Source organism: Oncorhynchus nerka, linkage group LG4, assembly GCF_034236695.1.
Source record: "Oncorhynchus nerka isolate Pitt River linkage group LG4, Oner_Uvic_2.0, whole genome shotgun sequence".
Lineage (NCBI taxonomy): Eukaryota > Metazoa > Chordata > Actinopteri > Salmoniformes > Salmonidae > Oncorhynchus > Oncorhynchus nerka.
In genome coordinates, this window is record NC_088399.1 from 12,435,810 (window position 1) to 12,450,758 (window position 14,949).

The 14,949-nt window shown below is 40.0% G+C and overlaps 1 protein-coding gene across 4 annotated transcripts in view; it reads left to right on the top strand.

Annotated features, from left to right (window-relative positions):
* The window catches only part of psd3l (pleckstrin and Sec7 domain containing 3, like), a 151,352-nt gene that overhangs the window by 119,686 nt on the left and 16,717 nt on the right, over positions 1-14,949 (top strand). For all 4 annotated transcript variants that reach the window (XR_010463741.1, XM_029646831.2, XM_029646839.2 and 1 more), the window contains 2 exons: positions 948-1,018; positions 14,461-14,618. Coding sequence is in view for 3 of the 4 variants with exons in the window: in XM_029646831.2 (XP_029502691.1) it covers positions 948-1,018; positions 14,461-14,618 (229 nt within the window). In the remaining variant the exon portion in view is untranslated. The remainder of the gene's footprint in view (positions 1-947; positions 1,019-14,460; positions 14,619-14,949) is intronic.

The following is a 14,949-nucleotide window of genomic DNA, read 5'->3' on the forward strand; positions in this document are numbered from 1 at the left end:
CTGGACACAGCTCGTGGGAGATAAGTCACTCAAAATGAAGCCCTCTCAAGTATCAGTCTCTATGGTCATTGTAAATAACTATAGTGATGCCTTTCAGAGCAGGCCGGTTTCAGGTACATTAATCCAAGCCAGAAACATTCCAAAAATTCAGACCTTTCCTCCAATATTTTCCATACCCCTGGATGGTTATTAACTTCCTATACCATTACCAATGGAGTTTAAAAGCAGCTCTGGTTACGAGTTTCAACTCATTTCTGATCCCCGCTAATCACATGATGCCCTGTAAGAATGCACGTTGTTGTCCCACGGGGCTGCTGTGGTCGGGCTGCAACATTATGACCAGCTAGAGACTAGATTCTCCCAACTTCGGACTCTAGGTCTGCTTTCCAAATGGCACCCTACTCCCTATATAGTGCACTCTATGGGCCATGGTCAACAGTTAAAGGAATAGGGTGTCATTTTGGATGCAGCCCTAGGCACTGCTCGGAATGAATGCCATGTCCCACACGAGTGGCACGGCTGAAAATACACTTTTTACATTTTTGTTTTGCCACATTTTTTAAATCTTTCAACTGAATGATTTAGATTACTTTTGCTAAATTGTTCATAATCTGATTTGGGTTTTGTTTTGATCAGTTGTTGATGTCAAAATCATGAAAGAAGGGTTTTAAAGTAATGGGGCAGACCTGAAATTAATTCCAGAACTGGGCTTGATTCCATTCCGATTCCTGACAGGAATTTCTCTATATGAATTCCTTATTTGATTGGAATTAAATGATTGTCCCCAACACTGAAGCAGATTGTATCAGTAATTAACACAACAGATTAGAGATGAAATTGCAATTGAATATTACTTCAGCTCCTACACAAATAATATTGTACCTAATAATCATAATTCTCTTATTAAAATGATGTTGTTCACTAAAATGTCCCCTTTCATTTTCCAGCACCAAGAGGAAAGCGAGGCTGGAAAACATTCTATGCTGTTCTCAAAGGAATGATCCTCTACTTGCAGAAGGTAATACAATGCTATGTATACCACCTTCAATTAAGCTTTCTGTAACATTTGTGGTCGTTGCTCAGGTTAACATGTCATTGATGACACTGAGTTGACTATGTCCATTCTAGCGGTTAGGAGCGTTGTGCCAGTAATGAAACGTTGCTGGTTCGAATCCCCCCCCAGCGGACTAGGTGAATAATCTGTCGATGTGCCCTTGAGCAAGGCACTTAACCCTAATTGCTCCTGTAAGTCGCTCTGTAAATGTAAAAAAGCATGAAATGTTGCGAATCATTTTATTAACACCATATGTGCCACACAGTGCACATAGTTCCATATACTACCCATATGTTTCCAACTAGGGGTGTTAATAGTAAACTGTTAATCGGTTAGCTGCCGAAAATACATATGACCGGTTATGCATATCGGTCTAAAGGTCATTTGCATAATTTAGTTGAATTAAATTGGCGGGTGTGTATTTTCGTTAATAGTAACCCCGGTCACAGCAAACAACAATTGTAAATGCGATGGTGTGTTAAACTGTTGATTACCACGATTTAAAAATAGCTATTTTCATTTCTCAATCTCAACTCGTAATTAAAGTATGTCTCGCATTCGCTATTCGAGTGCATAGGCTGTAGTCAACAGAAGGCGGAGCAGCTTATTGTTATAAACACTTCCTGGTGCCATTAACCGGCATTTCTCTCCTGTTCTGTTCACTTTCATATCACCTTTCTTTCGTTGTCAAGAAGTCAAAGGCACAATCCTAGTCATATTAGCAACCCATCCCTGTTGCTATTAGATTCCCCCTCTAAGTTTCTACGGGATATTTTCATGTCTGTCACACATGGGACCTCTTGCATTAGGGTGAACTGTTAAGAACAGTCCTGCTAATTGCATTTAGGCAAATATCGTTTTATAAGTTGCTTCATTACAGCAGTTGCATGTTCAATTATAACATAGTGTTTTGACTGGAAGACGATAGGCTTGCTATGATTGCATGTTCAATCATAACATTATAGTGTTTTGACTGGAAGATAACATTATAGGTGTTTGACTATGATTGCATGTTCAATAATAACATAGTGTTTTGACTGGGAAGGCTTGCTATGATTGACATTATAGTTTTGACTTGCTATGATTGCATGTTCAATAATAACATAGTGTTTTGACTGGAAGACGATAGGCTTGCTATGATTGCATGTTCAATAATAACATAGTGTTTTGACTGGAAGACGATAGGCTTGCTGTGATTGCATGTTCAATCGTAACATTATAGTGTTTTGACTGGAAGACGATAGGCTTGCTATGATTGCATGTTCAATAATAACATAGTGTTTTGACTGGAAGACGATAGGCTTGCTATGATTGCATGTTCAATAATAACATAGTGTTTTGACTGGAAGACGATAGGCTTGCTATGATTGCATGTTCAATAATAACATAGTGTTTTGACTGGAAGACGATAGGCTTGCTATGATTGCATGTTCAATAATAACATAGTGTTTTGACTGGAAAGAGGCTTGCTATGATTGCATGTTCAATAATAACATAGTGTTTTGCTATGATTGCATGTTCAATAATAACATAGTGTTTTGACTGGAAGACGATAGGCTTGCTATGATTGCATGTTTCCATTAAGCTGCGTTAATGACATGGCTCTTTGTATACATGCATCGTGTTACTGTTCGTTGACCGGTTAATGAGTCAGTTAGTCGGCAGCGAAATTGACCGAACTGTGTACCCCTTTTTCCAACCTTATCAAACCCCTGATCCTAGGCCAGCTCTTACTGTCTGGACTGCCAGATAGGCACAGAGTCAACCCACATTGGGCCTCTCTCTGGGCCAGGATCAGTGCAGAGCAGATATCATGTCCAATGCTGCAGCTAAGCTGCTTGTGAGGACACAGTCATGTTCAGTAGGGAGAAAACGTTTTTGAAGGACTTTTAACAACCTGAAATTGAGAACACAGTTAAAGAATACAGATTTTTGTATTCGGCACACAACCCAAATGGCACTGCCAAGGCAAAAAAAGGCAATTGTATTATTTTGATGTTCTCTGACAGTCAGACACCCCTCCCCTGTTAGACACCCCACCTCTCTCTGTGTCAGTTTTGGGAGGGGAAGTTATTGTTATGAGTCCTCTTACGTTACCAACCAGAGCAACTTAATTATTCCAGCATGGATGATCTTTAATGGCTACAGATGGGACCAGTCAACATGTCACTGCTCTTGTGGCCAGCATCCGTTCTGCTTACCCCATCACTAACAGATGCAGCTATTCATTATCAACATCTGTAGTAGAATATTGGATTACATGTTAATATCTGAAGTGGCACAGACAAAATGTTTCCAAATGTTAACATGGTCCTTATTAAAACCTTATCGTGCTAAACATGGTCCTTATTAAAACCTTATCGTGCTAAACATGGTCCTTATTAAAACCTTATCGTGCTAAACATGGTCCTTATTAAAACCTTATCGTGCTAAACATGGTCCTTATTAAAACCTTATCGTGCTAAACATGGTCCTTATTAAAACCTTATCGTACTAAACATGGTCCTTATTAAAACCTTATCGTGCTAAACATGGTCCTTTATTAAAACCTTATCGTGCTAAACATGGTCCTTACTAAAACCTTATCGTGCTAAACATGGGCCTTATTAAAACCTTATCGTGCTAAACATGGTCCTTATTAAAACCTTATCGTGCTAAACATGGTCCTTATTAACCTTATCGTGCTAAACACGGTCCTTATTAAAACCTTGACAAAAGGTGTGGAGAACTTTTTCCTCCTTGTGACTGATTTCAAACAGATGAGCTCTGTGGCCCGGTGCCGTTGCGCTGTAGCCCGGTGCCGCTGCTCTGTGGCCCGGTGCCGTTGCGCTGTAGCCCGGTGCCGCTGCTCTGTGGCCCGGTGCCGTTGCTCTGTGGCCCGGTGCCGTTGCGCTGTAGCCCGGTGCCGTTGCGCTGTAGCCCGGTGCCGCTGCTCTGTGGCCCGGTGCCGTTGCTCTGTGGCCCGGTGCCGCTGCTCTGTGGCCCGGTGCCGCTGCTCTGTGGCCCGGTGCCGTTGCTCTGTGGCCCGGTGCCGCTGCTCTGTGGCCCGGTGCCGCTGCTCTGTGGCCCGGTGCCGCTGCTCTAGGCCGGTGCCGCGGTGCCGTTGCTCTATGGCCCTGCTCTGTGCCGCTGCTCTGTGGCCCGCTGCTCTGTGGCCCGGTGCCGCTGCTCTGTGGCCCGGTGCCGCTGCTCTGTGGCCCGGTGCCGCTGCTCTCTGGCCCGGTGCCGCTGCTCTGTGGCCCGGTGCCGCTGCTCTGTGGCCCGGTGCCGCTGCTCTGTGGCCCGGTGCCGCTGCTCTCTGGCCCGGTGCCGCTGCTCTCTGGCCCGGTGCCGCTGCTCTGTGGCCCGGTGCCGCTGCTCTGTGGCCCGGTGCCGCTGCTCTGTGGCCCGGTGCCGCTGTGTGCCGCTGCTCTGTGCCGGTGCCGCTGCTCTGTGGCCCGGTGCTCGCCCGGTGCCGCTGCTCTCTGGCCCGGTGCCGTTGCTCTGTGGCCCGGTGCCGCTGCTCTGTGGCCCGGTGCCGTTGCTCTCTGGCCCGGTGCCGTTGCTCTGTGGCCCGGTGCCGCTGCTCTGTGGCCCGGTACCGCTGCTCTGTGGCCCGGTGCCGCTGCTCTGTGGCCCGGTGCCGCTGCTCTGTGGCCCGGTACCGCTGCTCTGTGGCCCGGTGCCGCTGCTCTGTGGCCCGGTGCCGCTGCAAAGCACAGATTAGAAATGGCTAGGAAACCGGCAGTCTTGAAGATTGCGTTTCTACTTCTGTGTGCTGATTTTGATGCCTGGCTGCAAGAGGTTGCTGTGGTATTGTCGGCTAATGACCAATGACGTTACAGCTACATTAACTTTGGAGTAGCAATCACCGCAAATGAATCTGTGTGCCTCGTCAATAGGCTCTGGGAAGCAGAGAATAATTTGTCCTACGTTTATAATGTGAACTCCTGTGACGTGTGGAGGCAGTGAGGTGCTCAGACTTGCCACCAGCTCTAGGACTCATCACAACACCTGAGAACACTGAGTGACAATCACGACTGGCAGAGGTCAATTGCACTTCCCTTTAGTACATCACACACACAGGAAGTTACATAAACTACTCCTGGAATTCAGTAATGGTTCTTACGAAACATTATGCTCTGGAGATGTATGGAAGGCTCCTTTAAAGATGATAATAAAAGGTTGCCAGTACTCCTACATATCTGAATAATGTAAATCCTGATGCGTATTTCAGCATAACTGTTCAACTGTTTTATAACTGAAGTGAAGGTCAAAATAGTGCATTCCGCTTGTTGACATGGTTATGAACTTTCTAGGGTGTAAATTGGATGGAGTGTGCACTTGTAGAGGCTTTAAGTGCAGTTTTATTGCAGGGCAAAACAGACTGGTTGTGTTCATCTATTTTTCTGTGTCCTAGTCCAGTTTCTCTATTCCAGTTTCCTATTATCTTGATCTGATGCCGTGTGTTTTACTGTAGACTGTAGTGTTTTACTGTAGACTGTAGTGTTTTACTGTAGACTGTAGTGTTTTACTGTAGAGACTGTAGTGTTTTACTGTAGAGACTGTAGTGTTTTACTGTAGAGACTGTAGTGTTTTACTGTAGAGACTGTAGTGTTTTACTGTAGACTGTAGTGTTTTACTGTGTTTTACTGTAGACTGTAGTGTTTTACTGTAGTGTTTTACTGTAGTGTTTTACTGTAGAGACTAGTGTTTTACTGTAGTGTTACTGTAGTGTTACTGTAGAGACTAGTGTTTTACTGTTTAGAGACTAGTGTTTTACTGTTTAGAGACTAGTGTTTTACTGTTTAGAGACTAGTGTTTTACTGAGACTAGTGTTTTACTGTTTAGAGACTAGTGTTTTACTGTTTAGAGACTAGTGTTTTACTGTTTAGAGACTGTAGTGTTTTACTGTTTAGAGACTAGTGTTTTACTGTTTAGAGACTAGTGTTTTACTGTTTAGAGACTAGTGTTTTACTGTTTAGAGACTAGTGTTTTACTGTTTAGAGACTAGTGTTTTACTGTTTAGAGACTGTAGTGTTTTACTGTTTAGAGACTAGTGTTTTACTGTTTAGAGACTAGTGTTTTACTGTTTAGAGACTAGTGTTTTACTGTTTAGAGACTAGTGTTTTACTGTAGTGTTTTACTGTTTAGAGACTGTAGTGTTTTACTGTTTAGAGACTAGTGTTTTACTGTAGTGTTTTACTGTTTAGAGACTGTAGTGTTTTACTGTTTAGAGACTGTAGTGTTTTACTGTTTAGAGACTGTAGTGTTTTACTGTTTAGAGACTGTAGTGTTTTACTGTAGTGTTTTACTGTTTAGAGACTGTAGTGTTTTACTGTAGAGACTGTAGTGTTTTACTGTAGAGACTGTAGTGTTTTACTGTTTAGAGACTGTAGTGTTTTACTGTTTAGAGACTGTAGTGTTTTACTGTAGAGGCTGTAGTGTTTTACTGTAGAGACTGTAGTGTTTTACTGTAGAGACTGTAGTGTTTTACTGTAGAGACTGTAGTGTTTTACTGTAGAGACTGTAGTGTTTTACTGTAGAGACTGTAGTGTTTTACTGTAGAGACTGTAGTGTTTTACTGTAGAGACTGTAGTGTTTTACTGTAGAGACTGTAGTGTTTTACTGTAGTGTTACTGTAGAGACTAGTGTTTTACTGTTTAGAGACTAGTGTTTTACTGTTTAGAGACTAGTGTTTTACTGTTTAGAGACTGTAGTGTTACTGTAGTGTTACTGTATAGACTAGTGTTTTACTGTTTAGAGACTAGTGTTTTACTGTTTAGAGACTAGTGTTTTACTGTTTAGAGACTAGTGTTTTACTGTTTAGAGACTAGTGTTTTACTGTTTAGAGACTAGTGTTTTACTGTTTAGAGACTAGTGTTTTACTGTTTAGAGACTAGTGTTTTACTGTTTAGAGACTAGTGTTTTACTGTAGTGTTTTACTGTTTAGAGACTGTAGTGTTTTACTGAGACTAGTGTTTTACTGTTTAGAGACTAGTGTTTTACTGTTTAGAGACTAGTGTTTTACTGTTTAGAGACTAGTGTTTTACTGTTTAAACTAGTGTTTTACTGTTTAGAGACTGTAGTGTTTTACTGTTTAGAGACTAGTGTTTTACTGTTTAGAGACTAGTGTTTTACTGTTTAGACTAGTGTTTTACTGTTTAGAGACTAGTGTTTTACTGTTTAGAGACTAGTGTTTTACTGTTTAGAGACTAGTGTTTTACTGTTTAGAGACTAGTGTTTTACTGTTTAGAGACTGTAGTGTTTTACTGTTTAGAGACTGTAGTGTTTTACTGTTTAGAGACTGTAGTGTTTTACTGTTTAGAGACTAGTGTTTGTAGTGTTTTACTGTTTAGAGACTAGTGTTTTACTAGTGTTTTACTGTTTAGAGACTAGTGTTTTACTGTTTAGAGACTAGTGTTTAACTGTAGTGTTTTACTGTTTATAGACTGTAGTGTTTTACTGTTTAGAGACTGTAGTGTTTTACTGTTTAGAGACTAGTGTTTTACTGTTTAGAGACTAGTGTTTTACTGTTTAGAGACTAGTGTTTTACTGTTTAGAGACTAGTGTTTTACTGTTTAGAGACTAGTGTTTTACTGTTTAGAGACTAGTGTTTTACTGTTTAGAGACTAGTGTTTTACTGTTTAGAGACTAGTGTTTTACTGTTTAGAGACTAGTGTTTTACTGTTTAGAGACTAGTGTTTTACTGTTTAGAGACTGTAGTGTTTTACTGTTTAGACTAGTGTTTTACTGTTTAGACTAGTGTTTTACTGTTTAGAGACTAGTGTTTTACTGTTTAGAGACTAGTGTTTTACTGTTTAGAGACTAGTGTTTTACTGTTTAGACTAGTGTTTTACTGTTTAGAGACTAGTGTTTTACTGTTTAGAGACTAGTGTTTTACTGTTTAGACTAGTGTTTTACTGTTTAGAGACTAGTGTTTTACTGTAGTGTTTTACTGTTTAGAGACTAGTGTTTTACTGTTTAGAGAGTGTTTTAGTGTTTACTGTTTTACTGTTTAGAGACTAGTGTTTTACTGTTTAGAGACTAGTGTTTTACTGTTTAGAGACTAGTGTTTTACTGTTTAGAGACTAGTGTTTTACTGTTTAGAGACTAGTGTTTTACTGTTTAGAGACTAGTGTTTTACTGTTTAGAGACTAGTGTTTAACTGTAGTGTTTTACTGTTTAGAGACTAGTGTTTAACTGTAGTGTTTTACTGTTTAGAGACTAGTGTTTTACTGTTTAGAGACTAGTGTTTTACTGTTTAGACTGTAGTGTTTTACTGTTTAGAGACTAGTGTTTTACTGTTTAGAGACTAGTGTTTTACTGTTTAGAGACTAGTGTTTTACTGTTTAGAGACTAGTGTTTTACTGTTTAGAGACTAGTGTTTTACTGTTTAGAGACTAGTGTTTTACTGTTTAGAGACTAGTGTTTTACTGTTTAGACTAGTGTTTTACTGTTTAGAGACTAGTGTTTTACTGTTTAGAGACTAGTGTTTTACTGTTTAGAGACTAGTGTTTTACTGTTTAGAGACTAGTGTTTTACTGTTTAGAGACTAGTGTTTTACTGTTTAGAGACTGTAGTGTTTTACTGTTTAGAGACTAGTGTTTTACTGTTTAGAGACTAGTGTTTTACTGTTTAGAGACTAGTATTTAACTGTAGTGTTTTACTGTTTAGAGACTAGTGTTTTACTGTTTAGAGACTAGTGTTTAACTGTAGTGTTTTACTGTTTAGAGACTAGTGTTTTACTGTTTAGAGACTAGTGTTTTACTGTTTAGAGACTAGTGTTTTACTGTTTAGAGACTAGTGTTTTACTGTTTAAACTAGTGTTTTACTGTTTAGAGACTAGTGTTTTACTGTTTAGAGACTAGTGTTTTACTGTTTAGAGACTAGTGTTTAACTGTAGTGTTTTACTGTTTAGAGACTAGTGTTTTACTGTTTAGACTAGTGTTTTACTGTAGTGTTTTACTGTTTAGACTAGTGTTTAACTGTAGTGTTTTACTGTTTATAGACTGTAGTGTTTTACTGTTTAGAGACTAGTGTTTTACTGTAGTGTTTTACTGTTTAGAGACTAGTGTTTTACTGTTTAGAGACTAGTGTTTTACTGTTTAGAGACTAGTGTTTACTGTTTACTAGTGTTTTACTGTTTAGAGACTAGTGTTTTACTGTTTAGACTAGTGTTTTACTGTAGTGTTTTACTGTTTAGACTAGTGTTTTACTGTAGTGTTTTACTGTTTAGAGACTAGTGTTTAACTGTAGTGTTTTACTGTTTAGAGACTAGTGTTTTACTGTTTAGACTAGTGTTTTACTGTAGTGTTTTACTGTTTAGAGACTGTAGTGTTTTACTGTAGTGTTTTACTGTTTAGACTAGTGTTTTACTGTAGTGTTTAGAGACTAGTGTTTTTTACTGTTTACTGTAGAGACTAGTGTTTTACTGTTTAGAAACTGTAGTGTTTTAGTGTTTAGAAACTGTAGTGTTTTACTGTAGAGGCTGTAGTGTTTTACTTAGAGACTGTAGTGTTTTTTTACTGTAGTGTTTTACTGTAGACTGTAGTGTTTTACTGTAGTGTTTTACTGTAGAAACTGTAGTGTTTTACTGTTTAGAGACTGTGGTGTTTTACTGTAGTGTTTTACTGTAGAAACTGTAGTGTTTTACTGTAGAGCTGTAGTGTTTTACTGTAGAGGCTGTAGTGTTTTACTGTAGAGAGTTTTTTAGAGACTGTAGGTTTTACTGTGTTTTACTGTAGAACTGTAGTGTTTTACTGTAGAGACTGTAGTGTTTTACTGTAGAAACTGTAGTGTTTTACTGTTTAGAGACTGTGGTGTTTTACTGTAGTGTTTTACTGTAGAAACTGTAGTGTTTTACTGTAGAGGCTGTAGTGTTTTACTGTAGAGGCTGTAGTGTTTTACTGTAGAGGCTGTAGTGTTTTACAGTAGAGGCTGTAGTGTTTTACAGTAGAGGCTGTAGTGTTTTACAGTAGAGGCTGTAGTGTTTTACTGTAGAGGCTGTAGTGTTTTACTGTAGAGGCTGTAGTGTTTTACTGTAGAGGCTGTAGTGTTTTACTGTAGAGGCTGTAGTGTTTTACTGTAGAGGCTGTAGTGTTTTACTGTAGAGGCTGTAGTGTTTTACTGTAGAGACTGTAGTGTTTTACTGTAGAGACTGTAGTGTTTTACTGTAGAGACTGTAGTGTTTTACTGTAGAGACTGTAGTGTTTTACTGTTTAGAGACTGTAGTGTTTTACTGTTTAGAGACTGTGGTGTTTTACTGTTGGACGCTGTGGTGTTTTACTGTTGGACGCTGTGGTGTTTTACTGTTGGACGCTGTGGTGTTTTACTGTAGAGACTGTAGTGTTTTACTGTGGAGACTGTAGTGTTTTACTGTTGGACGCTGTGGTGTTTTACTGTTGGACGCTGTAGTGTTTTACTGTTGGACGCTGTAGTGTTTTACTGTTGGACGCTGTAGTGTTTTACTGTTGGACGCTGTAGTGTTTTACTGTTGGACGCTGTAGTGTTTTACTGTTGGACGCTGTGGTGTTTTAGGGGTGGACATGGGGTGTTTTACTGTTGGACGCTGTGGTGTTTTACTGTTGGACGCTGTGGTGTTTTACTGTTGGACGCTGTGGTGTTTTACTGTTGGACGCTGTGGTGTTTTACTGTAGAGACTGTAGTGTTGGACGCTGTAGTGTTTTACTGTTGGACGCTGTTGTGTTTTACTGTTGGACGCTGTGGTGTTTTACTGTTGGACGCTGTGGTGTTTTACTGTTGGACGCTGTGGTGTTTTACTGTAGAGACTGTAGTGTTTTACTGTAGAGACTGTAGTGTTTTACTGTAGAGACTGTAGTGTTTTACTGTAGAGACTAGTGTTTTACTGTAGAGACTAGTGTTTTACTGTAGAGACTGTAGTGTTTTACTGTAGAGACTGTAGTGTTTTACTGTAGAGACTGTAGTGTTTTACTGTAGAGACTGTAGTGTTTTACTGTAGAGACTGTAGTGTTTTACTGTAGAGACTGTAGTGTTTTACTGTTTAGAGACTGTGGTGTTTTACTGTTTAGACTGTGGTGTTTTACTGTTTAGAGACTGTGGTGTTTTACTGTTGGACGCTGTGGTGTTTTACTGTTGGACGCTGTGGTGTTTTACTGTAGAGACTGTAGTGTTTTACTGTGGAGACTGTAGTGTTTTACTGTTGGACGCTGTAGTGTTTTACTGTTGGACGCTGTGGTGTTTTACTGTTGGACGCTGTGGTGTTTTACTGTTGGACGCTGTGGTGTTTTACTGTTGGACGCTGTAGTGTTTTACTGTTGGACGCTGTGGTGTTTTAGGGGTGGACATGGGGTTTTTAGGGGTTGGACGCTGTGGTGTTTTACTGTTGGACGCTGTGGTGTTTTACTGTTGGACGCTGTGGTGTTTTACTGTAGAGACTGTAGTGTTGGACGCTGTAGTGTTTTACTGTTGGACGCTGTGGTGTTTTACTGTTGGACGTTTTACTGTTGTGGTGTTTTACTGTTGGACGCTGTGGTGTTTTACTTAGAGACTGGTGGTGTTTTACTGTTGACGCTGTTTTACTGGTGTTTTACTGTGACGCTGTGGTGTTTTACTGACTGTGGTGTGTTTTACTGTGGAGACTGTAGTGTTTTACTGTGGGACGCTGTAGTGTTTTACTGTGGGACGCTGTAGTGTTTTACTGTTGGACGCTGTAGTGTTTTACTGTTGGACGCTGTGGTGTTTTAGGGGTGGACATGGGGTGTTTTAGGGGGTGGACGCTGTGTTAGACTTGTGTTTTACTGTCGACTCTAGGGTATTTTGTATTGTATTTGGGGGAAAAATACATTGAGAAGATTGTGTAGTAGTGGTGATTTTAATGAATGAATTTGCATGGTATTGAAAAATGACACTGCTTTGAATTATTGTTGGTGAAGGATGACCGGCAGGGCTCTAGATGATAAATTCAGAACGACAAATTTTCCATGTAGTGCGATTGACAGCAGGAATATTGAGTCTCTGGGATGTTAGGCAAATGATCAACCGTAACCTATTAAGGCTAAATGATCAACTGTAACCTATTAAGGCTAAATGATCAACTGTAACCTATTAAGGCTAAATGATCAACAGTAACCTATTGAAGCTAAAGTATCAACTGTAACCTATTGAATCTTGGGGATGTTATGTTAAATTATAACCTTGATATGCGACCTGACAGGTTTACTGTTATCAGCACCCCAGTCAATACTGTTTACCATTCTCCACACATTTGTCAATGCACTGAGGCGCAAAGGTGTGAGGGGATTTCATATGAATCCCCACCCCTCGTATTCAGACACCTCTGTCTCGTCAAGTTAGATTTGTTGATGAAGTCAGTTCAACTACTTTGTCATCTTTTGAGCCATCCTGAGTCACTCTTCTGTGTCATTTGGGTTTTGTACGCCATGAGGGGTCGCTTGAGTAACTGTTTTATGACATAAAACAAAAAGGTTTGACAAACTTCACACTGGCCTACACAGAAGGTCATGGGTTGCATTCGTATCATTCACTCCCCCCTGTTGCATTTAGCAGCATTGGATTGGTGCTAGAGGTCGACCGATTAATCGGCATGGCGATTTCAACTTTTCATAACAATCGGTAATCTGCATTTTTGAATGCCGATTACTTTGCACTCCACGAGGAGATTGCGTGGCAGGCTTGACCACCTGTTACGCGTGTGCAGCAAGGAGCCAAGGTAAGTTGCTAGCTAGCATTAAACTTACCTTGTAAAAATCAATCTTAACATAATCACTCGTTTAACTACACATGGTTTATGATATTACTAGTTTATCTAGCTTGCCCTGCGTTGCATATAATCGATGCGGTGCCTGTTAATTTATCATTGAATCATAGCCTACTTTGCCAAACGGGTGATAATTTAAGAAGAGCATTTGCGAAAAAGCACTGTTGCCACAATGTGTACCTAACCATAAACATGAATGCCTTTTCTTAAAATCAATACACAAGTATATATTTTTTTAAACCTGCATATTTAGTTAATATTGCCTGCTAACATTAATTTATTTGAACTAGGGAAATTGTCGCTTCTCTTGCGTTCTGTGCAGCAGTTTGGGCCACCTGGCTCATTGCGAACTGTGTGAAGACCATTTCTTTCTAACAAAGACCGTAATTATTTTTGCCAGAATTTTGCATAATTATGACATAACATTGAAGCTTGTGCAATGTAACAGCAACATTTAGACTTAAGGATTCCATTTTCCGTATTTCACTGAAAGAATAAACGTTTTGTTTTTAAAATGATGGTTTCTGGATTTGACCATATTATTGACCTAAGGCTCATATTTCTATGTTTATTATATTATAATTAAGTCTATGATTTGATAGAGCAGTCTGACTGAGCGGTGGGGTAGGCAGCAGCAGGCTCGTAAGCATTCATTCAAACAGCACTTTCCTGCGTTTTGCCAGCAGGTCTTCACTTTGCTTCAAGCATTGCGCTGTTTATGACTTCAAGCCTATCAACTCCCGAGATTAGGTTGGCAATACTATAGTTTCTATAAGAACATCCAATAGTCAAAGGTATATGAAATACAAATGGTATAAAGAGAAATATTCCTATAATAACTACAACCTAAAACTTCTTAACTGGGAATATTGAAGACTCATGTTAAAGGAACCACCAGCTTTCATATGTTCTCATGTTCTGAGCAAGGAACTTAAACGTCAGCTTTTTTACGTGGCACATATTGCACTTTTACTTTCTTCTCCAACACTGTTTTTGCATTTTTTAAAACCAAATTCAACATGTTTCATTATTTATTTGAGACTAAATTGATTTTATTGATGTATTATATTACGTTAAAATAAGTGTTCAGTATTGTTGTAATTGTCATTATTACAAATATATAAAAATCGCTTTTTTTTGGTCCTCCAATAATCGGTATCGGCATTGAAAACTCAAATGGTCGACCTCTAATTGGTGCAAGCATGGCTGGACAATGCACTCTTCCGGAGAAGAGTTTAGAGCAGGGGTTGTCAACAGGCAGTGATATATTTTTTTGGCCCCCTTAGTTTTGATTTTTGTTTTGTCGTTTTGGACAAAAAAAAATGTAATTTAGGAAATCTATATCCAAGTATTCCCACAGAAAAAGATGTGATCGTGTCTCATTGTTATTATTTTGAAATACATTCTATTTGGGGGCTTAGTTGTGGTCAATTCGCAGTGTAAAAATGATTTTCTGGCCCCCAGAACCATCTCAGATTTAGAGCCAGCCATGGTATCATATACCCAGTGAGAAAAATGGAACCCTTGAGACATGTTACTTTATGGTTGTGAACTATTTTTCTGGTTGAGAAAATATCATATGATTACATCCAACTGGTTTCTTATGCAGTGTAGGGGTGTGTGACCCAATGCCTGATTTCTGTTGTTGTCTCCTACCCTCCCACAGGACGAGTACAAGGCTGAGAAGGCCCTCTCAGAGGAGGACCTAAAGAATGCCATCAGCATCCACCACGCCTTGTCCATCAAAGCCGTGGACTACGAGAAGAAGCCCAACGTTCTCAAGCTCAAGACAGCCGACTGGAGGGTCTTCCTCTTCCAGGCCCAGTAAGTTGGCTCTGGAGTGAAGTTTACCCTAGGGTGATCTAGGATCAGCTTTCCCTCCAATTCTAACCCGAACCATTAGTGGGAGAAATGCAAAACTGACCCCAGGATCAGCGTCTAGGGACAACTTCACCTTTTATCCTTAAATTGCACCACCAGCGACCGTTGCCTATGCAATCGGGTGGCACAATTTACTGCCGCAAAACAACCTAACGTTATTTCCAGTAGAGCTAGAGAGACGAGGGAGAGAAAAGGACCACTTCTGGAAGCAAAATGTCATTTCACGCTTGGCTTCAAGCGCAGTGAAAATCCATTTGTCTCGGCCATTACTCTG